The sequence below is a fragment of the Zeugodacus cucurbitae genome, chromosome 5 (assembly GCF_028554725.1).
Source record: "Zeugodacus cucurbitae isolate PBARC_wt_2022May chromosome 5, idZeuCucr1.2, whole genome shotgun sequence".
NCBI lineage: Eukaryota > Metazoa > Arthropoda > Insecta > Diptera > Tephritidae > Zeugodacus > Zeugodacus cucurbitae.
The window spans coordinates 4479281-4505358 of record NC_071670.1 but is presented as its reverse complement, the minus strand read 5'-3'; the positions used below and the strand labels follow the sequence as shown (position 1 = coordinate 4505358).

The following is a 26078-nucleotide window of genomic DNA, read 5'->3' as shown; positions in this document are numbered from 1 at the left end:
TATGCAACAGAAATGATAAGAAATTGCTAATCGAAGTCATTTAAGGCTTTTCAAAATATTTAAATATGTTTCACATAATGTTAGCGTGGAGTTTCTTTTGCGAAAACACGACATCTAATATTTTGATAAAAAAAATTTTAAGCCCAAAAGTAGGCTAGAATTAATTTAAACTTCCAAAAATGATTACAAACTTTCATAACAGCATAGTTACTACTTCCAAAAGTTCAAACTTTTTCTTTAAACTATTTTTCGAGATCAGCGCTCTGTTAAAATTTTTTTTGCGCCAAAAAGTATGCATTATAAATTGTGAAAAATCATCTAAAATTACCAAAATTTGACTTTTCAAGATTTGTTTATATATATCTAATTGTGGAATATGTTTTCTGCAAAGTTAGGAAGGATTTTGATTAACCAAAACATGAAAACTAATATTTTTATTTAAAAATTAAGCCCAAAAGTATGCTAACATTATTTTAAACTACCAATAGGGCCTAAAAAGAACGTTAAAAACATATTTACTGCTATTACAGGCATATTCTATTCCTTAATTTATTTTTCGAGTTTAGTTTTCCATGGAAAAAACTTTGCGCCGAAATGTATGCAACTGAAAACATAAAAACTCATCTAAAAGATCTGAAATTTCGTTTTTCATCATATTTTTTTGTGAATATTTTCACATGAAGCTAAAAATCATCAAAATATCTACCAAACCATATTAGTTCGATAGTAGTTTTTAATAAACTCTTCATATCTGCATGCTTAGCTGCGTAGTCAACCAAAAAGCAGCGTAAATCATGCAACGAATATTGCACAAAAATAATGCTTTGAAAAAAGCGCACAAAAACTACTTTTCCAACGCGAAATTCGTAAAAAATATAAAGCCAACGAAATTAATGCACCGCATATGGCATACCAGCAGGCGCATTTATTGCGAAAAAATCCATCGAACAGAATTTATGTTAACCAATAACGCAGCATTAAGCAAACGCAGGGCAAAGTACATGGAAACTAAAGCAGACACTGTTGTGCGCTCAAAATATATATACACTTTAGCTTATTTTGTTGCATATTTTTGAGTGCTTACAGCACTACAACCCTACTATGTATGTGCGCTTGCTGTGCACATATGCAATTTATTGCTTTTTAAACAGCGCGCGCCACAGCAACGTAGTGATGCCGTAGAGTTGCCATCCCGCCATATATTGCTGCCCACACAACAGGCAACCACTTTATGCAGATTTGATTGAAAACATAACTGGCATGCCGTATATGAGTGGCATATTGATTGCTGCACAGCAAGCTGCTTGTATAAGTATGAGAGTTTGGCCAGTGGAAACTAACGCATTGCATATTTTCAGGCGCTTGTTGCAAGTACTGGCTCTGCAACTGGTAACTGTTTGGCTGCGCTGGCTGGTTTATGGCTCGCATTAATCTAAATCTAATTGTCGTACGTTCTTTGTGTACGCTTTCACTGGCGCAACTGTGGTGTTGTGTTTGTTATTTTCGCTGCTTGCAAATGTGTAAAATGTGACTTTTGCGCTTTAATTATCATACAAACGATTTGTTTTTGTTTTGCTTTTATGTTTTCAACGCTGCCAGCAGCAACTGTGACTAATGCTTATTTGATTTGTGTTAAGTAACCTACTCGAAAATCGTTTTCAAATACACTTGCATATTTCTAGGCGCACTCAGTTCATGCAGGAATCTCACAAATAGTTGAATGCAACTTTACAGACTTCAAGCGCTTGTTGAAATTTGTAATAGCAATGTAAATATTTAATTTGTTTGCATAAGTATTTCAGTAAGTGTTGCATACTTTAAGGCACTTAAAGTTAAACTTTCAATTGCTATGCTAAGAGTGTGTAATAAATAGTCCGTAACGCAATTTTGTTGCACTTAAAGTTCATTTATAAACCAGTATATTGATTCCGGCATTAGAACAGCACTCAAGGTAATATGAAGCATACTTTTGGGTGTACAATTATTTACAAAATTTAACAGATATCATTTGCAGTACTGCTTAATACTTGTTTTAATGTCAGTAATTATTTCAATTTCAATAAGTAGCAAATAATATAGATTTAAAGTTAACTTGCTAAATGTTTCAACAATAATATTAAATGTATAACTTTAGGCGCTTTTATATATTTTCTGATGTTAGCATAAACTAATCAGGACATTTGCGTGTATTATTTTAAAATTCAACCATGACTTAATGTGTCTATAGTCGGTTTGAACATCTCAGATTGACATAGTTTTAGGCGCATTTCTTTTCAGAACTAATGATATGGCTATAATTGATATTACTTGGTACGTCAGTTAGCTAGTTTACTAAATAATTGCTTTGACACTGTCATATGTGTGATTTTTTTAATAATTTTATGACGTGCTGCATACTTTTAGGCGACAGCAAAGTAAATTACTTAATTAGTTAATTAGTAAAGTCTATAACAACAGCGAAATATATTATTTCTACTAAATATATATTGCTTTTGTGCTATTCAAAAATTAATTCCATACTTTTGGGATCCGACAATATTTGATGGTATAAGGAAAATATATACCTCAACACAAATATTTTTGAAGTGGTCACATTGTTTAATTCTTTATACATAACCATAAAAGCCTATTTGTTTGCTTGGTTGATGCATACTTTTAGGCGATAGTGAAATTTCGATTATTAATTAATCACCTTTAGGAAGCTTGATTTAGGCTGCCTACTTTTTTGAAGCAATTATTCCAAGCCGTAGATAGTATTAAGTTGAATTTGTTGCTATTTGTTTACTATAGTCTACCTTAAGGCGCACACAACATTTTGTTGCTAACATTTTGTACAATCACGTACGATATTTACATATCACCACCGTATTCTAAGTACTGCATTTTATGCACCCATGTTGCCTGTATAACAATTAATGCTTGCTTTTAGGCGCAATAGCCCTCTTACATATAAAATAGCACGTTTCCAACTAAAACACACCATGCAGTTGCTTAGAATTTGATTATACAACACTTTTACGCTAATACCCGCGAGTTGCATATTTTGCTTGCATACTTTTAGGCGCTCACACAACATTTTAGGTAAATACACAAATGGCTACAGTGTGTGCATATGCAATGTGCGGGCCAGGCCGTAAAAATGCATGCATTTAATCGGAAAATCAACACAGCTGCAAGAGTTTCGAGTATATGTAAGCCTATATATGAGAATGTGTGTGCGCAAAAGCATCGCTTGCCACTGGCGTGTAAGTGGTGCACCGAAAAATAACGGAAACTAATGCAATTCAGTTGCCCTACCCGCCGTGTGTGTGTGTAAAAAATGACGATAGTGTGGGCGCGTCGCTGTCATGCGGGAGGTGGAGGTCGAGCAGTAGCGCCCTGAAGTGCGCTACGGAAACTATTACGTGGAAAAATGGCAATGAAATATCAACAAAACGTCGGCAAGCGTCGGGTCACACACTAAAAGTGCACTGAAGGTCCTGCGTTGAGTTGCGAACGTGCCATATCCGTCTGACAGCTGTATCAGTTTTCAATGGTGGCGCTGGCAAGTGCATATCTGTTGCTGCCACATGGCTAAATATATATATATATACACCAGGGTCACATATGACCCGCGTCGCTCGTATTTATTTACATAGTTTTATTTTTCGCATTGGCAATGGAAATGGCATGAAATGGAAAAATTACGTGGCATGTGGCATGCATGAAAATGTGTGCGTTGTGTTGCAAGCAACCGTGTGTCTGTTTTAAATAGAGCTGGCGCAAAAAAATGGGTCTGAAATGCTATCCACTTTTAGGCGTGCGAAATTTGTTCGAATTGTGGTTGGCTGTTGTGGCAGAAGCGCTTGTTGCATGTAACGGATTTAAATGGTGTAAACGTGCATGAAATATATATCCATATGCTGTGCAGAGGATGCGTCAAATAATTTTTATTGCATACTTTCGGGCGTAATCAATTTTTGTGTGGAAATTGAATGTGCTTGGCATTACATTTGCTCGGAAATCTGATAGCATTTGTATAATTTAATAAAATAATCGTTTCAAGAACTAGTCATGCCTTGAGGTTTTGATATTCTTTTAATATAAGGAAAGCATATCTTCCTTATCTTTTAACTTATAGTTTATTCGCACGAAAAATTTTGCTCTTTTCTGTTCTTCTCTTTTCTGTTGCTTCAAAGCAAACAAAATATTAAAAAAAAATTGTGGCATACTTTCGGGAGAAGTTGTGAAATGTAGCATACCTTTAGGTGTCAAATTTAAATACCTTTTTTTCGATAGAAAAGAGTTGAATTGTTAAGTATAATGCTCAGAAAAGTGATTAAAATTCTAAAACAAAAATATTTAAAAATAATTAAGTGCATATTTTTAGGGGCAACCATTATTTTATTTATTTTCTGTAACCTGCTTGAAGTACGTACTTTAAAAATAGATTCTGCGTTTGACATCCCTTCTAGTTCTTCTAAATATACAATGCGTGCGAATTGAATAGTACGATTTTTGCCTATTTTTAGGCTCTTTGGATATTTAACTATAGTTTTGCAACACAAATGTTAAACTAATTCCATCAATAGCGCTATATTTGCAGCATTAAAGAGAATTATTCATATCTAAAAGTAGCAGTAGCAAAGGAAACTAAAATCATTGCATAGCTTAAGGCGCTAGCTGTCGATAGTGTGGAAATTTTGGAAAGAATTCAGCAATTTTATATTTATAACGTGCATAATATATTTATTTTGTTTTATAAATGTCGTGCATTACTTACTAGGATAATTAAATTTAAAAATTATAGCATACTTACAGGCTAAATTTTATTTTTATATAAATTTGTTTTATTATTTGCTTTATAGTTCATATTGGATATTACATTGGTCATGTTCTAATCTGCCTACAAAAATTTTCTAGAAATGTTGCCTACTTTAAGGCGTTCAAGTATTTTTTTCGCTTTAATAACTCGCTACGCAGTATAATCGTTGTAAATTAACTAATTATGTGATATAATTGCACTCTACTTACTGCTAACGCTCCTTTCTTTAATATATTGTTGCTAAAAAAATTTCGCGAGTTTTCTGAAAATTCAAAATAAAAAAATTTAAAAAAAATTCCATAAGCTATAAATAACACACCTCTACACTCAAGTGCACGCCACATTTACACATGCCACGCACGCATACAACGCGTAAACAAATCGTTATGCCACAAACTGACAAACGCCCTGATGTATGCTACAAATAACTGTGCACTTATTTATAAATAAGCTAAAGCCAATAGCGACGCAGCGAACGGTAGCTAGCTCGCTACGCGATGCGAGCACGAGGCGGCAGTGAGGCAGTCAAGCATGAAAACGGTAGCTGGCAATTGAGGTGTGTCGAGTGTATCGATTTGAGAGACGCACACATAGACACACTTTAAGACTTGTGCCCAACAAGCATATCAATGCTTTGCAGTTATAATATATAGATATAGATAAAAACAACAATAACAATAACTAACAACATAATTTTATCAATCAATTTCACACACACACGCAGCAATAACACCTTGTCAGAGTGACAGAATGACAGAAGTGGCTCATATAAAGCACATAAAAGCACTCGAAATAGATGGCAGCGCAATTGTCGCGAAAATAGGTCGAAATTGTGTACAAAAAAACCCGCACACAAAGCATGCTGAAAATTATGTGCGTTTTGTATATTAGACAAGTGGTTAGCATACACACAGGCGCTAGAGTGAAATGTGCGGTAGAACCATGAACGCTGTGAAAGAGTGTCGGTTAGTAGACGTGTGCTATATTTATTACAACACGCTTTATGCCTGTGTGTGGGTGTGTGTGACATGGCAAGCCAACAGAAAATACAAATATGTCTCTGTATGCATGTGTGCGTGTTGGTAGACCCGTACAAGCAATGACAGTCAACACTGATGAATGACACGACACAATTGTGACACATTTTGTGGCCCCAAAAGAGCGGAAGTACTGAAGTGTACCGTTGTACATTGTGCATATTGTAAGCAACGCAAATATGAATGGAAGCTGTGAACACACATATCCAGCTGTGTATATACAAAGCATCCTGCTCCTTTATGAGCAGACATATTTCATAAAGCTACAACAATATACATGACATTTTACACACACCAACATTAATTTCGAAATTCCTATTACCATTGGTTGTGTGTTTGTGTTTGTGCAGTGAAAATGCTTTGGCGCTCGTAAAATGAGGTATAGGTACAGGCGCACGACTTGACAGGAATTTAATCACCTTCAAAGGTTCTCGCACACTGTCTACTATTAATGAGAAATAGTAAATCGGTTGTTACATTGTCATGAGTAATAGCAAGCTGAGCTAGAAATTATGGTAAATAACTCGAGTTATGCTTATGAGGCTAGCTTTAATGACGAAGAAGTCCGCATCTAATTGTAGGCAGTAAAGAAAAAGTAGTTAACTGTATACATATAGTCCTACCAGTGCCAATATTTCACATGTTCTAGTCCTTATGAGGACCTTGGGGTTTGAAGACATATGACAAGTGACACATGACAAGTGACACATGACAAGTGTTGCATGATAGAAGACATAAAGCCCTAGCAGCGGCTATATTTTCACCCTTTCATACGCTCTAGACCTTATGAAGACCTTGGGGTTTGTTATCATATGACAAGTGACACATGACAAGTATTGAATGACTGAAGACAAACTTAGGAAATGGGTTTAAAAGCATGGTATGCTATTTCTATTATTCTATTTATTATTTAACACAAACGTTTGTTTAGAAAACCACCTCAATATCCTTTTCACTGATTTAGAAGGCAATACATGACAGATGACACATGACAACATTCCTTGAGTTGAAGCATGGATATAAAAGTAGTTGTAAAATACAAAATACTAATAATTAAAATACAATTCGTATGCAAATTTATCGCAATCTATATTTTTAGGCAAGTATGGTGTGCTAATATGACAGGTGACACATGACAAGTGAATTTTGAGACAATTCGCTGAAAAAAGTAGAACTAAATCAACGATGATAAAAACTTATTACGTTCATTCAACTATAAGATCAAAAATCTTTGAAAATGCAAGTGTCATGTGATATGACTAATGACAGATGACTAACTAAAAAACTGCGGTTATAAACTTTAAATCAATTATCAGTATTTACAGAGGAATATCAAATCAGCAGAAACGTTTGCTTTGGAGATGTGGTGAACAAGTCGCAGGTGACAAGTGACAGCTGACACATGACAGTAGCAATTAAAATGCTTGTAAAACCATACAGTCAGTTAACAATTAATACAGTTTTATTTAAAAATATGACATTTTCTGCCAAAATTTTTAAGATAACTGGAAGCTGACAAGTGACAGATGGCACATGACAGACTCAAGACAATGTTTCTAGCACTAAAGTTGATAAAGAGGTTCTATAATGCTATTAAAGGTTTAAAACCGACATTTTTATAAGCAAAGGTAGTAGTTAAGTTGATTATGACACGTGACAGATGACAAGTGACTAATGACAATGACCGTAAAACATAAATAGAACTTACGATGTAAATAAACTCACTTTTAAGCAGCCTTTTTTCATCACTAAATCGTCAAATGATAGTTGACAACTGATTCATGACAGCTGATACATGACAAATCTAAAAATCTGCTGATTTTCATACATTTAAAGTATCAAAATTATTTAAAACAAGTTTAACAGACATTTCAATTTATCTCTTTCCCTCCGCTCCCCTTTTGGGTGACACCCTATACCGTTACAATTGATTTGCCGCCTCACTGGTTCTACACATAAATGACAAAACGTCTGAAAAAAAATCTAAAACTTGAAGCAAAAAATTCACAAATAATAAACACGCGCTCATTAGTTCGTCGACTGCTGAAGCGCTTGCATGAGCATGTCTTATGTGAATCTTGCTTTTGTTGTTCCGACATTATCGTATTGATTGGCATTGTCATTAATAACATTGACAGACGTACACATACGACCTTTTTTTTGGCACAAAGCCGCTTACTTTTTGTACACAACGTGCGACTCTTTAAATGAGTACACGGCTCAGTGCGCACAGTTCACTCAACAGTCACACATGCGTTCTTTTACTGAAGTACTCATGCACTTACTCATGCTCTGCTTTCACACATTTTATGTAAGAATTTTTTTATTTTTGCCAAGTCGACTTATGTGTTTTTGTCTGTTTAAGCTGATTTTTGACATTATTGTCGTTTGTTAGACATGTTTCACTTATGATTTTCATCGCAGACATGTGTTCTTTTGTGTGTTTGTGTATGAATAGATATGACAGCCGAAATATTTAATGAAATGCCAACTTATGATTTCCTTTGATTGTCTCCCTTTTTATTTTTGAACTCGGCTAATATATTTTCATTGTTGTCAATACATTTCTGTATACAAATGCATTTTTAAAATATTAAATTGGCCTTTTGATGCTTCCTTTGGATCTTGAATTTATTTTTCATCATTAATATATTATTATAAAATGAAATTCTGAACCAAAGTCATTGATAATCGCATTTATTGGTAGAAAATTAACATTTTTCATAAACTTTCAATTCTAAAAAGTAAAATCAAAAATAAAAAACAAATTTAAATTTAAAAAATGTAAAAATGCAAAATTAGTAAAAAAGGTATGGTCCAATTACGACTACTTTTGGACCCAAGTTGACACTAGTGAGCGGTTGTCACTAAACTGAACTAAAAATTCCAAATTTCAAATATTTCGTTCATTTTTATTCGAGAAAAATCATGTAAATCCTTCGCAAAACAGCATACACACTTTGCGCCCAAAGGTATGCTACATATTAATTTTAAACTAAATTACAAAAAATGGCAAAAAGTTAAAAATGAAATTTGATTCCATCAATTGCTTACATATGATTTTTAATCTCAAAGGGTTGCCATTTATTAAGCAGCCCTACAACAACAACAATAGCAAATCACAGATATTAACAGATAGAGCTTACGAAAACGCTTCAAATACACACATATAAAATTATCCCTTTTTCGCCCACTTGCGCATTAAACGAATTCCCACAGCGCTTCAATAATAGCGAATTTTTGATATTTTTCAGCTTTTCATAAATTTTTAGCTAGACTTCAGATGATGTGTGTGTGCCGAAATTTTGTCGGAATTAGCTCTTTAGCTGTACAACAACAAGCATAGGCTTATTATACAAACCAAATGCTGAGCTTATCATCGCATCGCTCAACTAAGCATGCAAGAGTGGATCTGTGTGCATGTAGTAAAGCCAGCCAACTATGCTTGTAAGCTGCTTAGTAAATATCACGCTTGTGCTAAGCACTTATTACTACTGATGAGTTTTGAGGCCGATTATTTCCATTCTAAATCAATCGATAGCTTTTCATATTATTATAAAAGGAATTGTGTGTGGTTGATTTTTATTAATGGCAAATTTTTGAGAGGCATTTCTGAGAAATGCTAAGTAGCATAAGTGCAGCATGTCACACGCCATTATTGACGCTTAAGCTGAATTTAGGGATTATTCGATGAAGCAGAAAGATGAAATTTTAAAATTTCAAAAATATTGGATTCTGCGACAGTTGAGCAATATTCATAATTTTTTACTAGTTTCGATTATTTTTACTAATATTTTTAAAGAATTCAACGAACAAATATTTTTTTTAAATTTTTTTTTAATTTTTTTTTATATATTTTTATGATATTATTTACATTTGTATACATATTTACATATTTACAAAAGAAAAATATTTATAAAATTATTTACAATAACATATTTACATTTCTACAAAAGAAATAATATTCATACCATTATTTACACTAAAAAAATAACACTTTATTTTTTTTTGAAATATTGAAATTTTTCGTTAATTTAAAAACATCTTATAAAAAAAAAAAACAAAATATCTACATTTAATTATGTTGGAAATTTTTTGAAATTAAATTCATAAAAACTAATTTTACAGACATTTTTTGAAAATTTGAAGAAATATCGAAATTCGAGAAATTTATGAAAAAAGCGCGGAGAGTAATGCTTTAACATTGTCCTTATAAAATTTGCAGAATAAGTCTAGCTTTTTGTACAAAATATTTGTAAATATTCAATTACAAGAATTTTTTGATTTTCCAAAATCGCGTTTTTAATGACTTGAAAACCATGACTTTTATCTAAATGTTATAGAATTTTCTTCAAAAAAAGCTTCAAAAACACTTATAATTTTTTATGTGATTTCGTAATTATTTTCTTACTTACTATTAAAAAATATTATTTTTTCCAACTAAATAATAAAAAAAATCTTCTATTATTGAAAATATTCAATTTCTATTATATTATTATCATTTTTTTTTTCTTAATTTCTATTTTATTATTATTTTTTGAATATTTTCAATAATACATTTTTTTTTATTATTTATTTAGAAAATTAAATTTTAACTTTTATATATATATTTTCCAAATTTTAACCAAATAATTATTTACAGTTTACTGGGATCTTAAAATTTAAATTTTTAAACAAGTTAAATAAAAAAAAATATTTTTTAAAATTGTAAAACTATTAAATTTTGACAAAAATTATTTAAAATTACTAAAATTAAAAAAAAACTTTTAAAAATTAAGTTTTTGATTTTTTTTTAATTTTTAAAAAAACTTTTAAAAAATTTATTTTTTATTTTTTTTTTTAATTTTTGGTTAAAAAAATTAAATACATTAAATCTTTTGTATTTTCTTATCCACTTTTTTTATAGAAATATGTTTAGTCTTAAAAATAATTTTCTTAAATTTACTTATGTAATTAAAAATAATTTTATAGCAAAATTTTTTAAGTTAATTTAAGTATTTTTATTAAGTTTAGAAATTTGTAATTTCCTTATAAATATTTACTCTTTATTAACTAAAAAAAAATAATTTTTAGAAAATTTAAATTTTAAATTTTTTAGCATGTTTTAATTTAATTAATTAATAAATTAATTAAAACATATTTTTTTATTTTATAAAATTTCGACTACTTTTTCATTATTTTTGCTAAAACAAAAGAAAAAGATTAAAAAAAAAATTAGATTAGATTAAAGAAAAAAATATTTTTTACTAAAAAGATTTTAATATATTTTTAACATTTTTAATTATTATTTTTAATTTTTAAGAAACGAAATTATAAACATTAATTTATTTTACATATTTCTATTTACTTTTTAATTATTTTTAGACATTTTTTGTATACTTTTTTTTTGTAATTTTTCCTGCTTTTAATTAATTCCAGTCTCTTCTCAAATTATCCCTAACACAACCGACCTTCACTCACTCAGATTTTTTCATTATCTCTCACATTGTTTCACATTTTGCAACTACCTACTCACCTTCTCAACACGCCACCACACCGCACCCGCACTGCTCCTGCGACTGCATGAATTAAGCCTTCAAGCGTAATTGAGTGAACATTTTCATTGAAGCATGAGGGTCAAGCAACGACTGACCAGCTGATAAATGAACACGCTGCCAAACAATTTTGCCAGCCGTAAGAACACCAAAGAAATAAAAACACAAAATGACACACAAGTGTGTAAAGAGGATATTACGGCAAGTTGTGCTAGATAGAGGTGGAGAAGACAATAACAACAATAACAACAAATATTAAACAACAATAAGGCGCTGAAAACAAGTGAAACTCCATAGAATATAGGCGAGAGTGTAGGCGTTTATATGTATATATATGTGTGTGTTTGCAACAGGCCGTGTGCAATAATCCTCTCTACTAGCCTATATAAACAGGAAACAACAACAACAACAAGCATGCTTGTAAACATGTCTTTGCCATTGTCGTTTCCGGCTGCTGAGATGAGCTTCCATAAACACACAAACGCATATAAGCGCACGTGAGCAGCAGCAATTAATGCCGTTACACGCTTCGCACACACACACACACAGAAACACTCTCCAATGTTAATGTATGTGTAACCACATTTTGTTGGCATTAAATTGGGTAGCAGCTTGGCTTGAGCGTTTAACGTAGGTCGTCTCTGTATCTGTTGTATCTCTGTGTGTGAATGTATGTGTATGCTCACAGCCCAGCCAAGCCAAGCAAATTTACTACGCACACGGCCATAACAACAACAATGGCAAGTAGATAATAAACCCCAGCACAACAACAATGATAAAATTGACGAAAATTGTTAATCATCGCATTGCCATGGCGTATGAGTAACTTTGTAGCCTTTGATCAACTTGAAGTTAGCTGCGTAAGCGTTTTGTAGCTCCCAGCTCAGCCGATTTATAATATACATATTTGCAGTGTGTTGAAGGCAAAAATTAATTGCAAAATCATTATTTATGGGTGATTTTTTTCAAATTTAATGCTCAAGCAAAGTACCGTAGTTGTCAGCTTCAGCCAGTCTACATGAACGTGTCGTTAATACTTTTAATGTAATTCTCTTAATAACAAATTCATTTCATGCATGTTCGTTTGTTGACTTTTCCTGCAGCTTAACGTGTGTAAAGTTAATTATCTTAATGCATATTAACGCACAACAAGCTGTGTGTATGTAGCATACTTCAAGGGGGCAGCAGCAAGCAGTGGCAGTTTGTGGCACTACAAAAATACCAAAATGTTGCCTTTACTAAGTCGTTTTCGGATAATGTAGCGCTTGCGGCTATATGAAAATTAAAAATATGCAAAACAACATTGTTGTTGTTATTGTTGTAGAGTTTATGCATTAGCTTATTGCATACTTTTCGGCTGAAATTTGAAGTATATACTTCAAAGTATGCGATAACAATGGTGGAGTGAATTTTTGTTACATAAAAGTAATGCAAAAATTTATTGTAAGAAAATATGAGCCCAAAAGTATGCAGCATTTTATCTTTAATACAAGAAATAGGCAGACAATTTTACATTATACACAAGAACTGTTCCCATTTTGTTATTTGGCATAAGCACCGAAAAGTACGCAATGAATTTTTATGGACTTAAATTTCTTTGTACTTGCCATGCTGCAATATGATGCTTCTTCAAAAATTAGTGGTTTAATTAAAATAGTAATAGTGTTGTTTTATTATAATTTTTATTTATATATATCCGCCTAAAAGTAGGCAATTTTTATAAGAAACTGTTTCATTTTATGCTTCTTGCAATTTCGGCTTTCTCACTCACTTTTCTTTATATTCTTAACTCATATTAAAAAAACACAAAAAACGTGCGCCTAAAAGTAGGCAACACATATAAAAAAATAGCAGATCGGCAGAAATGTCGACTAATAAAAGCATGTGAGAACGCCGAAATTATTAACGCAAGTCAGTGTTAATAAATCTTTGAGGCCACTCTTCCCTGCATAAGTATATACATATATGTATAATATAGTGGTTATTTACTTTACTAAACTAGTACCAAAAACGACAACCAGGTTTATTAAAGTCGATTTTCTCATATATAGTTGATATTGCAGAGGTAGAGTTTGTTCATTAACTGAAGCAATATTAAATAGTAGTCGAATGCTGTAGCTATAGTCTACATGTGGGCGCATTTGTTAATATACAAACTATATAGAGGGGTTTATATGAAATAAGGGACAATGATACACACTATTTCGAGCATATTTACCAACCTAACAGGGTATGGCAAGATAAAAGCATACAATTTCATATGGCTGTGCAAAGCAGATACCGGCACCTAAAAGTAGGCAATGTGGCAGTACAAAGAAACGATTCACAGTAGCTACGCAATGCTTAAACACATAAACTTATATGTATATATAGAGCGAGTTATTTTACAAAAGCGCACACATATTTACTATACACGTTTCTCTATAATGCCGAGCTTAGCATGTGTGCGGTGTAGCCAGCTTAAATGTATTTGTCTACAAAAGTAGCTTACGCTCACAAGTATGTTTGCCAGCTACTGTGAGCCGTCATCTTGTAAATGTTTACATAGGATCGATGAGCATACGAGCAGCTGCAGCAGCATCAAGGCAAATAACAATAAATAAACCACCCACCTACCGACATGAGCGTGCAATGACCCACAGCGCTGGCAATGCTTTCCATAGGACCGAAGCACTGCAGTGACAGTCAGGCAGCAATCGTTAGCTGTCACCGTCAACGCCACCACCACCAACTGGTTGGCGTGTCAGTACATTTTATGGCTTAAAGGTGGCGGATGTTGGACAGGAAGTAGTCTACCGCTAGGCGCCTGGAGGGGCGCTTACCCCCAACTGCGCTAACAGCACGGGCAGCTGTCACCGCATGTTGTTGGGTTTGGGTTCACTTTTTTTCATATTGCACTGGCTTGCAATCAAAGCATGTTGATTTCTGTGTGGCCCTTGGTGTGGTTTGTCTGTATGCTGGCATGCTTTTAGGCGCGTGTTGTGTAAATCGATTTTCTAACAAGTTTTATTTCCAATCAGTATGGATTTAAGCTCCGAAACAGCTCATCGAAATAGAGTGATGGCGGTACCCAGCAAAATTTAGTGCGCAAACAAACGACCCAATGGATGCAGCCTAAAAGTACACAGCAGTTACTTATGCTTTATAATTTACTGTTTTCAAATTAAAAAAGCAAATAGCTGATGTTGTACTAATAAATTTTACCAAATTTTAAAGAACAAATATGCCACATCCATTTTGAGAACACAAAAATATACTTTTTATAGCATACTTTTAGGCAGAATTTGCATTATTTGCTGTCAAATAAAGTGTTATTTAGCGCTGTTAACGTTGAGGAGTGTGTGGAAATCAATACATTAGAGAATTAGTCATCGCAATGTCTCCTCACAACATTTTTCTTTTATATAAGAGTTCGTGGCTATTATATTTGTATATTTGTATATTACACCCAAATTCGATATCCCTTTTTGTGAGGCCATTTATAGCTAATTAAATTGAGTGTAGGAGTTTAGTATGTTATAAATATTTAAACGTCCGAAAAATTAATTGGTTGTGTTTGCGTGTGAAAATCAATAAAAATATTGCTAGCGCCTTTTGCTATGCAACACTTTATTAAATAATGTTTTTTTATTGCTCTGTGTTACGTACTTATACAACTCAAGCCTTCGCTCAAAATCGTTACCATAATTTACGTCCAAAATCTAAGAAAACATTTTGCTTTGCTGCAAAAAATAAAATTTATTCACCGTAGCCCCAAAATATGCAAGCGGAAAATTAAAAACAACAAACTTTCCTATAAAATAAAGAATTTACCAGCAAGCCAGTCATTTGAAGCCAATTAACTGTCGAAAGCGGTTCAATTAAAGCAATATATGACGAAAATACTATATTTGCGCCTGAAAATATGCAATATACTCTTAACAGCTATCGAACTGTTTTGCATACTTTTGTATTTCTTGTAAATTGAAACGCATTTGCATTTGCAAGACATTGGAGAACCCTACACAAAAATACAGAAACAAATATAGCCATAACAGCCTGAAAGTATGCAATATTTTCATTTTTTTTTGTAAAAATATTCAATCTAGCAAACGAAGTTCATAATTTTTACAAAAGTGTAGGTCTCTGCTATTTTTAAAGATTTAAATTTTTTCAAGCCCAAAAGTATGCTATATTTTTAAAAAAATTTGTTCTAAATTACCACTGGTATAACTTGCAAAGCAAATTTGTAGTACTTCAGCAGCACTGAAAGGTAGCTTCTGGTCCTTTGGAACTGTTTATTGCAACCCTTCGTCAACACCATAAATTAATATTATTTGCTCACACTCAATTAGTTAAATTAGTCAGATGTTGTTAACCGGCTGTACGCCAGCAACTTCACTTCAGCACACACACAACTCTCTACCTGAGCAAACTTATTTGTCGCAGTTGAGCGTGATTGCTCCGCAATAGCACCTAAATTTATGCAACACTTTATTTGCTCTATAAATATGTGCCAAGTACGAATGAGTGGTAGAGTGGCTATAAATTGTAGAAGCTTCAATGCAGACAAAACTATCTATGTTTATATATATATATAAGTACTAGCTTTGCAACCGTAATCCTAGCATGTACGCCTGTTGATAGGCAAGAGTATAGCCTGTGTCACCTGTTGACACGTTCACTTCAACACATGCATGCCACATATGCGGGCGAGCTACCAACTATACTGTACAAGCTGTTAATATTTATACAGCTACTGTGGCTAGTCTATGCAGGTTTAATATACATATATACTCTGCATCGTGCGCCTTACTGTATGCATACATTTTGTTTGGTCACTTAATTAAATTAAGCTATCATATTAGAGTCATCGATGTGCGACGATACGTGGCACATACAGACACCTCCGCCCGACGCGCACCTCAAAATGAAGGTTATGGCAAGTCAGCCTTAAAGTATGCAACAGTTAGGTGATATGTCAATGCATTCTAATATCTATGCGACTGCTGGCTGTCCAGCGAGCGTATGTGTATGTGCGTGATTAAATTTAGGTCAACTCCTGCTGCTAACTGGCAGCTTAGCCACATACACACTCACACACAGCCGTCCAATTACTTTACAGTTTGTTTGTGTTTTTGTAATGCGTATGTGTGCTTGCATGCTATTATTTGTAAATTTCCTTAATTTATTACAATTTCATTACATTGTACATACTAATTAATACTGCTTGCAGCACTAAACATTACAATATGAAATGGTGCGCCTAAATGTATGCTTGCTGGCTGCTGTTATATTTTGTGCTATTAGCATTTAGCACAACATTACACAGTAGCATTATTAGTAATAATTTTGAGTGCTCTGATTATGTACATGCATTTATTTGTTCATTAATTATCATAGACAATCAATTATTTTGCGAGTGTGCGACTTGCTAATTATGAAAGGTGTTTGTATGGTCTATGAAGTAGTATTAAAGCATACAGAGCACTTTATAGCTGCTAAAGGAATCATTGTTGTTTAGATATATGCAAACTTAACATTGAAAGCGCCCAAAACTATGCAGCATTTAATGAAATATTTAATTTGAGCAGCAGCAGCAGTGTAAAACTCAATTATACTATTTAAAATCAAATTACTTGTCACAACTAATTAATTTCTGTCCGTAGCAGTATTTATTAATTCAACATGCGCCTTGAGGTATGCAACAATTTTATTAAAATTAGTTGATTTCTTGATAATTGCATACTAAATAATATAATAACAAACTCACTTCCGAGATATGTCAATTATTACAATATGCGCCAAAAGTTAGGCAACAGTTTTGTAAAATTTGCTGATATTAGTTATTTTCATATGAAAAACTAAATATTTCAGCTAACAAAATTTAATATAATTTAATATTCAACTGTTTGTTGTTATTCATATTTCTTAAAATTATATATATCAACTTCAAAAGCCACTGTCGCCTTTGGTTATGCTACACTTTTTCTTTATTTCGTTAAAATGACATATTCCTTGCATCATAAACTTCTCCCGTTTATCATTTAATCCTTCGACTGTTCTGTTTATCTCCTTGTCAAGCGTTTTTCACCAAAGCTCTTATCGTCGTTGACAGTTCGTGTAAATTAAGAAAAATGGCATTTGCAAATATTTTTAAACAGCCGTTCGGCTGTCATTCAATGCATGTTTCGTTTATTTATTTTTATTTATTATGGCTGTGTGACATAATTTTTGCTTTCATTTGTATACACAACCCTTTTGTTGTGCGCGTTTTCCCCAGGCCACTACTGTGGTGCGCTTTTGTATTCACTCGTCACCCCCACCATTCGTCTTGTTTGTTTTCGTTGTTTTTGCTTTTCATCAATTTTCTGTGGCTTAATGTAAGTAAATAAATATTGAATTGAAATAAACAAATGAAATCGAGCGGCGTAAATACTGTGCTGTTGTTTGTGTGCGCGCGTAAATGACGGCGTTTTAATTGATGTTGTTCTTGTTGCTATTAGTGCGGTAGTGCTTTTAATATTAATTTCATTAATTTGCGTGCATACGCAGTTGAATATTTAATTGTATTAATTTTTTTATGTATATCCTTGTATTAATTTTAAAATATGATTTTCAGAAAATTAATCCGCATTAATATTTATTATTATTTAATTTTCATAAATTTTTTCAGCATATTTTCAATTTTCCATACTTCAATTAATACCTTCCGATAAACACTCATTTAAATACTTTACAAATATTTTTTATACAGTTAAATATTTGTTTAATAATTGCTGCTTAATTGAATTTAATGCTATAAATATATTGAATATATTTTTTTACCAACAAAGCATATTTTAAATGCAGACTTAATTGTTTGCAGTTGTTTGATCAGCAAATATTTACGTAATAAATATGTTAAATAAATACAGAATTTGCTCTTTTGATGCGAAAAATTAAAAAATAATTATTTTACATAGCCTACTTTTAGGCAACATATATCTCGAGAAACACTAGAGTACTCCACAAAAGGTGTCTTGTGACAAATATTTGCTCCAATATTTGATAACAGTTAAACATTTCATTTCATGCTTCTTAAATAGCATACTTTCAGGAACTTATTATTTTGAAAATACTAGAGTATTCCAGAAACTGTATACTCAACCAATATTTTGCTTCGACAGAATTTAATGAGCTAATTTTTTATTTTAATTATTTTATATAGCATACGTTTAGGCACTATATATTTCGAAAAATTATCGAGAAACACTAGACTACTCCACAAAAGATAACAAATTTTTGCTCCAATGTCATAAGTCAAAATTTTCATTTTATGCTCTTTACATTGCATACTTTCAGGAACTTAATATTTAGAAAATACAAGAGTATTCCAGAAAATACATACTCAGCCAATATTTTGCTTCGACATAATTTAATGAGCTATTTTTGTTTTTAATTAATTTACATAGCATACTTTTAGGCTCAACATATTTCGAAAAGCCATCAAATAAATGACTTTAAAAATTACAAAGAATTTGATATAAGAACATTTGGAACTGACATATATCATCGGAGCAATATTACACCAAAATTATAGCCTACTTATAGGCGGTATGTAGACGTAAACCTCCTTTTCGTAAAACACCTTTGAACTTTTCTCAATACCATTAGCCAAATCAGCGAAAAGTTTATTATAACAGAGATATGCGCAAGTAAAAAGTTTCTGCTGCATACTTTTGGGCGCGATTTCAGAAAAAACTAAAAAATAAGTATTTAAAGTACTATTGGTCAAAGTAGCAAACGATATCAATTCCTCTTTTTTAAGAATCATAATTCTTTTAACATAATTCAAAAATCGTAAACTACCTTTAGGCGCTAGCTGCGTTACATTTCGCTTTTAACCGCCTTTAGCACTTTTACAGCTACTCATTTTCTACTACTAATAATTTTACAATAATTTGCTGCAGAAATTCCACCAACGATACACCAAAAAAGTGCGCTTCAAATTAACTGCCGACTTTTAGGCAGCAAATTACCAATCGCACACCAATCGCAATCCATGACCGGCAGCAATTGGATTTCCTTAAACCAGCAGCATTAGCACACAACAGCGCTGTGGGACCAGTCACCCACACACACACACAACAGCCAAGCGGCAACAGCAATTGCATGTATTGTGAAAATGTTGCCTAACGACAGGCGTATTAACAAACCAATCGTTGCAATCAACACAACACAATTTGTGCCACAATTATGCATCGAATTTAGGGCTGCTTGTGGCCGAAAACAAATGCATACAAATGTTGTTCGTGGCGTTTATTGCTTAGCTTGTCGCTCACTTGATCTACTTTTAGGCGCACACACATACATAAATTGATTGGCGATTGCAAAAGTAGCTTCTATGTGTGGATGTGTGTCGGTGCAAAGTGAAGCGCGCTGTATCGATAAATGAAAATTACTAGCCAACTCATGGCGACGTGTTGGGATTTATTTGCCGCTTTGCTGCAATTCGTGCTTATTTGTTGTTGTATATTTCCGCACCACCAACAACAACAATGCTATAGTCATTGCGTACAAATTAGTAGTCACTTAATCCCAGAGCAGCAGAGCACGCAACGCAATTTGACGCGTTTGAACGATTGAATGTGTGAAATTCCCAAGCATGCTTTTAGGCGCATGACACTTTTTTTCTCGTATTTTACCAACCTACGTGTTGAATTTGTGGCTGTATGTGTCTAGCGCAACTAGCGCTTCATTTGTCTGTTGCTCATCGCCTCATCGTGCTCCCCTACCCCCAGTAGTATGTCACGTCCGTGCTCCCAGCACACACATGTGGTATTTAGTAGTGTTTAGTAGTGATTGTGTAGCTTCTTTGCGTTACTTACATGCCATGCGCGTTTAATGCACCTACTTGTCTCGGTAGTGTTTGTATTACATGTAGTTGTTGGTTGGGCTGCTTACTTTACTTTTTATTTACTGTCTGTCTGGCATACTTTTATACGGTGGCTGCTTTATTTGTGTTTTGGTAAGTGTTTTAATGCGCTTGCTACACATTTGGGTGATTCTTAATGTCATGGACAGTAATTCGGCTACTTAAATCATAAATCCCTCTATAGGATGGTCTACTGGTTTATGGAATGAAGAAGTCTAGCTTTTGGTAGGAAGATGGAAAATAAGTTTTCTCGAAACTTAGTCAGGTGATCTGCTTTGGTCTAGGTTTGAGTCCTTAAAATATAAAGTATCTCTCGAGTTTGCATAGAAAATGATGGCCTCGGGAGTAAAAAAGTGTGAAGCTCTATAGAAGATAGCAGGAAACATGAAATAGGAAATCATATCATACCATATCTGATTGCCTTATTCTATGCGAACTATAGATTAGCGCGCTCCAAAAATGTGTGGTTAGTATATCAAGATATATAAATCGCTACTGAATCCAAAAGGTGTCTCCCAGATCGAGGACTGATGAAAACAACTCAACCTAAAGAGTCGAAAATTGAGAGATCGGAAATATTATATCAAAGGACTTTCTACTTTAAAATGAGAGGGCGAAGAACTCAAGGTTGGAGAACCCCAAACGCTATCGAAATGACAATGATCTCAACATCAAAGAGAAAATAGAGATTTTACGAGAATATTCCAAAGACCTCTCTAAAGCACAAAAGGCTCGAATGGGAGGAGGGAAATCTCTAAAGAAGCTCCGTGATCCGTAAAAACTATCGTGGGAAAAAAGATGTTCTTGAGGATAAAGAATTGAAAGTTAAGAGCATGATAAATTATTCCTAAGCAACTGGTCCCGGTAACCAGAAGACGGAAGAGATACTTGAGACCGAAAAGCTGAAAATTGAGGTTATGAGAGATTATTGCCAAGAAGAGTGGACGCTCGAGTGGGAAGACAGAATAATCTAGTTTGGAGATGTTTTAGTTTTACCTAAGAGAAAATGTCTAAATATTAATGAAGAATTATTGCATAAAAGGATAAAAAGTTTTGAAAAACGTGACAACTATGGTAATTAAGGTTGCTGTGGCTCTGAACTGAGCTTATTTAAGATTCAGTTATTATCTGTCTTCGCATCGTCATCATCAAAGCATCAAACATGCATATAAACTTTACGTCTGTAGCCTTGGCTCAGGAGACCAAGTTTCGTTCTGCAGACCGAAGCTCTCAGTCTCATATCAAACTGAGTTACCCTTCTAGAAGTTTAAGGAGCTTAAAGTACTTGATTTTGGTTTATTGGAGTAATAGGATTTTGCAGAGATCTAGCTCAATCCGTTCACGTCTGAGTTAACCTCTTAGCTTCTCGAGTTCCACAACTAGCTCGGATATAATTGAGAAAGAGTTCAGGCTACTGGATACTGCAGTTGAGGCGGTCAACGAGGTGTTTGAAATTCTCAGGACTAACAACAGTAAGATACTCCTTCAGTCTCCAGCGCTTCATTTATCAAAAGAGAGAGCTTCAGAGTCTTCCCTACCGCAGTTTTGGCCACACAATCCCACTTCCCACTACACTCCATCCATCATTAACATAATGCCACTCATCATTTAGTCATTTAAATAATTCTCCCAACAATGTTTTGTATCCACACGCCATCAGCTAACAATTTGTTTTGTCTACTACTTACTCACACCACACCACTTTCTCCTCGCCTACACACCAACTCTACCATAGAAACTACGGGTGTAATGTTAGCAACACATTTTCATGCGACGTGCCGCAGCAACATTGATGCGCCACGATTGTACGTTGACGTTAAGTTGAGTGAGAGAGAGAGAAGGGCAAAGCGATATCCGTTTTGATTGTGTGTAGCTGTGAGTATTTGTATATATATCATCAACTTGCGTACGTCTAAATGCCAATGTAAATGCAAATGGTTGGTCATACGCACGAATTGGCATTACCGATGTATAATTGCATGACACACTTATACAGTTACAAGTATACACACACATAAACAAGCTTAGGCGCATAGTAATTTGCACATTTAGCTGTTCGTACAGACACACTTGTTGGCACTTGTTCGTGCAACTTGCATGCTGCTCTTCATTACGCCATCGAAACCGCATAATTGGTGAATGGAGATTATTTACGGGTGTCCATCCGCACCCATGTATGTATGTGTGTGTGTAGGTGTGTCTCTAAGGAGCTGCAGGGTCTAAGCTATGCGCTTGGCGATGCCAAGCAGGCATTGTGCTACAAATGTGAGCTTAATCAGTGCTTGTGCTGTTATGCTGGCAATTATGCTGAAGGATATGTTGAAGGATATGCTCAAGGATGTTCTTAAGGACATGCTCCTTATACATATATTTTAATAAATATGCCAAATTGTCCTTCATTAATCACACGAAATTTTCAATAATTTACAACAAAAACAAGTCAACAAAATTTGAAAAATTTAATAACTGTTAATTTGACAAAGAAATTAAAAAAAAATTAAAAAATAATAAATAAATAATTAAATAATAATAAATAAATAAAACAGGTAACTAAAATATCTTCAAAATTTTCTACAAAAAATTATTAAAAAAAAATTAAATTTTTTTTTCAAATATTATTTTCCCCCCAAATATTTTGAACATATTACATGTTTTTCGTTTTTAATGGATGAGAAGATAGAAAAGGTTTTCGATTTTTTTTCTATTCGAATACAACGTTTATTGAAAAAGTCGTTATCACGATTACTAGATTTTTTTTGGTCAATATTACAAATTCCATATAATTTGTTTTATGGTCTAGTTGTTCCATCACTACGGTAGTACTCTCAAAATTAAGAAAAATAGTAATTTTTTAAGAAAAATTCATTTTAATGACATTAAAGATTTCTGAAGAAAAATGTTCTCTTATATAATATATTAAGAACAAATAAATATTCGAAATTCGTTTTTACAAATTTCAAAATATATATGAGAAAATCGTATTGATTATCGAGGTCTCTAAAAAATAATTTTCCAAATAAACATAGATAAAAAATTTTCAAATTTTTTGTATTTGAAAATTACGATGGTGCTCTCAAAATTAAAAAAAAATACTTTCAAGAAAAATTAATTGTAGTGATATTAAAGATTTCTGAAGAAAGAAGTACTTTTATATATTTAATTAAAAAAAATAATATTTTTATTCGAAATTCGATATTCTAAATTTCGAAAAATATATGACAAAATCGTAATGATTTCAGAGGTCCCTAAAAAATACTTTTTCAAATAAACATATATAAAAAATTTTCAAATTTTTTGATATTTCAAATTACAAAATACTCGAATTTTATAATTTATCTTTTCTAGTAACTACAAATATATAAGAAAATCACAATAATTTCAGAATTTTAAGAAAAAAAATTCAAAATTTTTTTATTCGAAAATTTCGAAAAACTCGTATTTTATATTTTTTGTTTTCTAGCAACTACAAATGTATAAGAAAATCGCAATGATTTCAGAATTTTCAGAAAAATTTGAAAATTTTTTTAGTCGAAAATTTCGATATTCCAAATTTCGAAAAACTCGAATTTTATAGATTTTTACCAACTACAAATATATAAAAAAAGTATAATGATTTCAAAACTTGCTGTATATAAATATTGTGTGCACTTTTTTTACATACATATATTACACAAATTTTGCACAATTTTTTTCATTCAAAAATACCTTTTTTCAAAGTTTAAAAAAATTCGATTGTTTTGATTTTTTCTTTTCAAATAATAGTTTTTTTCTAAATATTTTGAATATAATAAGGTTAAATTCTCTGCTTTGTCCCCCTTCATGATGCAGCAGTTTTATAGAGGAAATATTTATTGTCTCTCTGTTGAATTATTATATGTATCTTATTCTTATTATTAAATTTAATTAACTTGAATTATTAATTAAAAATTTTGTATTTTTTAAAGCATTTTAATAAATAATATTTAAAGTAATCTTAAACTAATCTATATATTATTGATTCTACATATAACTTATAGCACTATTCTATTAAAAATCGTTCAAGAAATGACTTACATTTTATTGTTGCTTCAACTTGTTGCTGCTCCTAAGGGTATGCAATAGTTTTCGGTGTATGTCTTTAATGCTGCATGAGTTCTGCACTTGTTCAGCACCTTGTTCGGCTAATAATGGAGTCGCAATCAGCTCCAACGTTTGTTGACAACAATTTTTAATGTTTCTGTTTAATAATTTTAATTTATTTTTTTTTTTTTTATTATACACTGCTTGTCCGAATTATGTTCATCGATATTTTAATGGAATTTTTTAGGTTATATTTTGTTTTAAAAATATTTAATTTATTCTTGTGACCGAAAATCAATATTTATATTTAATTTAATTGATTTTCTTTATTTAATATTTTTTAGGTTTTGCTTTATGCTCCACTCAATTGCTTTGACATACAATTTTTGCTTGCTGAGGTTACCGTTCATAAAGTTTTGTTTTTTAAGTAGTGATTGTTCAGTTTATTTTATTGCCACCAACTATTTTTTTGCTTATTTTAAATAATTGTACTAATATAATTATGCTATTTTTTTGTTTTTGTTATATTATTAAGTTGTGGATAATTTTAATCAAATTTAAAATTTTTTTTTTTCTCATTTTCTTTAGTTTTAATATTTGTTTAAATATTTTTGTACTTGTGTTGGAGGTTTTACATACATTTTGTAAGTGATGTTCTGTTTTTAGAAGAATAATGGATATTTTCAATGATTTTAGCTTATATTACAACAGTTTGAACCTTTTGTTGTTGGCAAATTTTTTTTAAATTTGTTTTTCCAATATATTTTGCTTGATTTATTCATTAATTTTTTTTAAATTATTTTTTGCTTATGTTTCTCATATTTTTTAAGTATTAATTTAGTATATGGTTTTTTCCAAATTTCAATTAATTTTTTACGACATTTACCTTCTTTGTTGTTGTATTGTCTTTTTCCTAAATTAGTTTGCACATTTTGGTTTAGTGATTTTTATCTAATATTATTCTTTAATGCCGAAATTTGTTAATTTTAGTTTTTAATAAGAATTTATGCTTTCGAAACCGTTGAAGTTGAATAATTATTTTTTTTTTTTATATTAGGTTTGCCTTAATTTGATGTTGTATATAATATTTTGGTTTGCGTAATTTTCGAAATTAATGTTTTTATGATTTTGAAAAGTTTTTTATTTGTTTTAAATTTTTTTCAAATATTTTTGTTTTTGAAAAATTTTGAATTTTTCAAATTTTTATGGTTTTGAAAAGTTTTGAATATTTCAATATTTCATGATTTTGAAAAGTTTGGAATTTTTCAAAATTTCATGTTTTTGAAAAATTTTGAATTTTTTTCACAAATTTTGGTCAAATGTTTTTCTAAGTATGCAGTTTCAATATTGCTAACTTTTTCGTAATTGTTTTATATTTAATATTCGTATTAAAAGTTCCAGCTTTTTTTTAAATTATACTGTCTTGCCTGTCAAAACTATTGCTGTATTATTTTTTAAGTGGTACATCTCGAATGCAACGTTTTTTCATTTTAATTTTGTATTCACAGTTGGAAAATCAGAAATCGGTTCGAAAGTTTTTGAAATAATTTTTGAATTGTTTTCTATTATTTTCCTTTTGAGTTAGTTGCTGTCTATAATTTTGTTTCTCACTTTGTTTTTAAAAATTTGATTTCATCCAAGTTCAAAATTTAAGTTTTTTAATATAATTCTCAAGTTGGTCAAAATTTAAACGGCGTTTGGGAAGTCACCAATTCGTTTAAAAAAAATTTCAGATTTTTTTAATGTGT

The 26078-nt window shown here is 31.9% G+C and overlaps 1 protein-coding gene across 4 annotated transcripts in view; it reads right to left on the bottom strand.

The window, feature by feature from the left end:
- LOC105208563 (uncharacterized) overlaps window positions 1–25423 on the bottom strand; it is a 268673-nt gene extending 243250 nt beyond the window's left edge. For all 4 annotated transcript variants that reach the window (XM_029038012.2, XM_029038014.2, XM_029038013.2 and 1 more), the window contains exon 1: window positions 24325–25423. Coding sequence is in view for 1 of the 4 variants with exons in the window: in XM_054232555.1 (XP_054088530.1) it covers window positions 24325–24326 (2 nt within the window). In the remaining 3 variants the exon portion in view is untranslated. The remainder of the gene's footprint in view (window positions 1–24324) is intronic.
- Window positions 25424–26078: the final 655 nt, after the last annotated feature.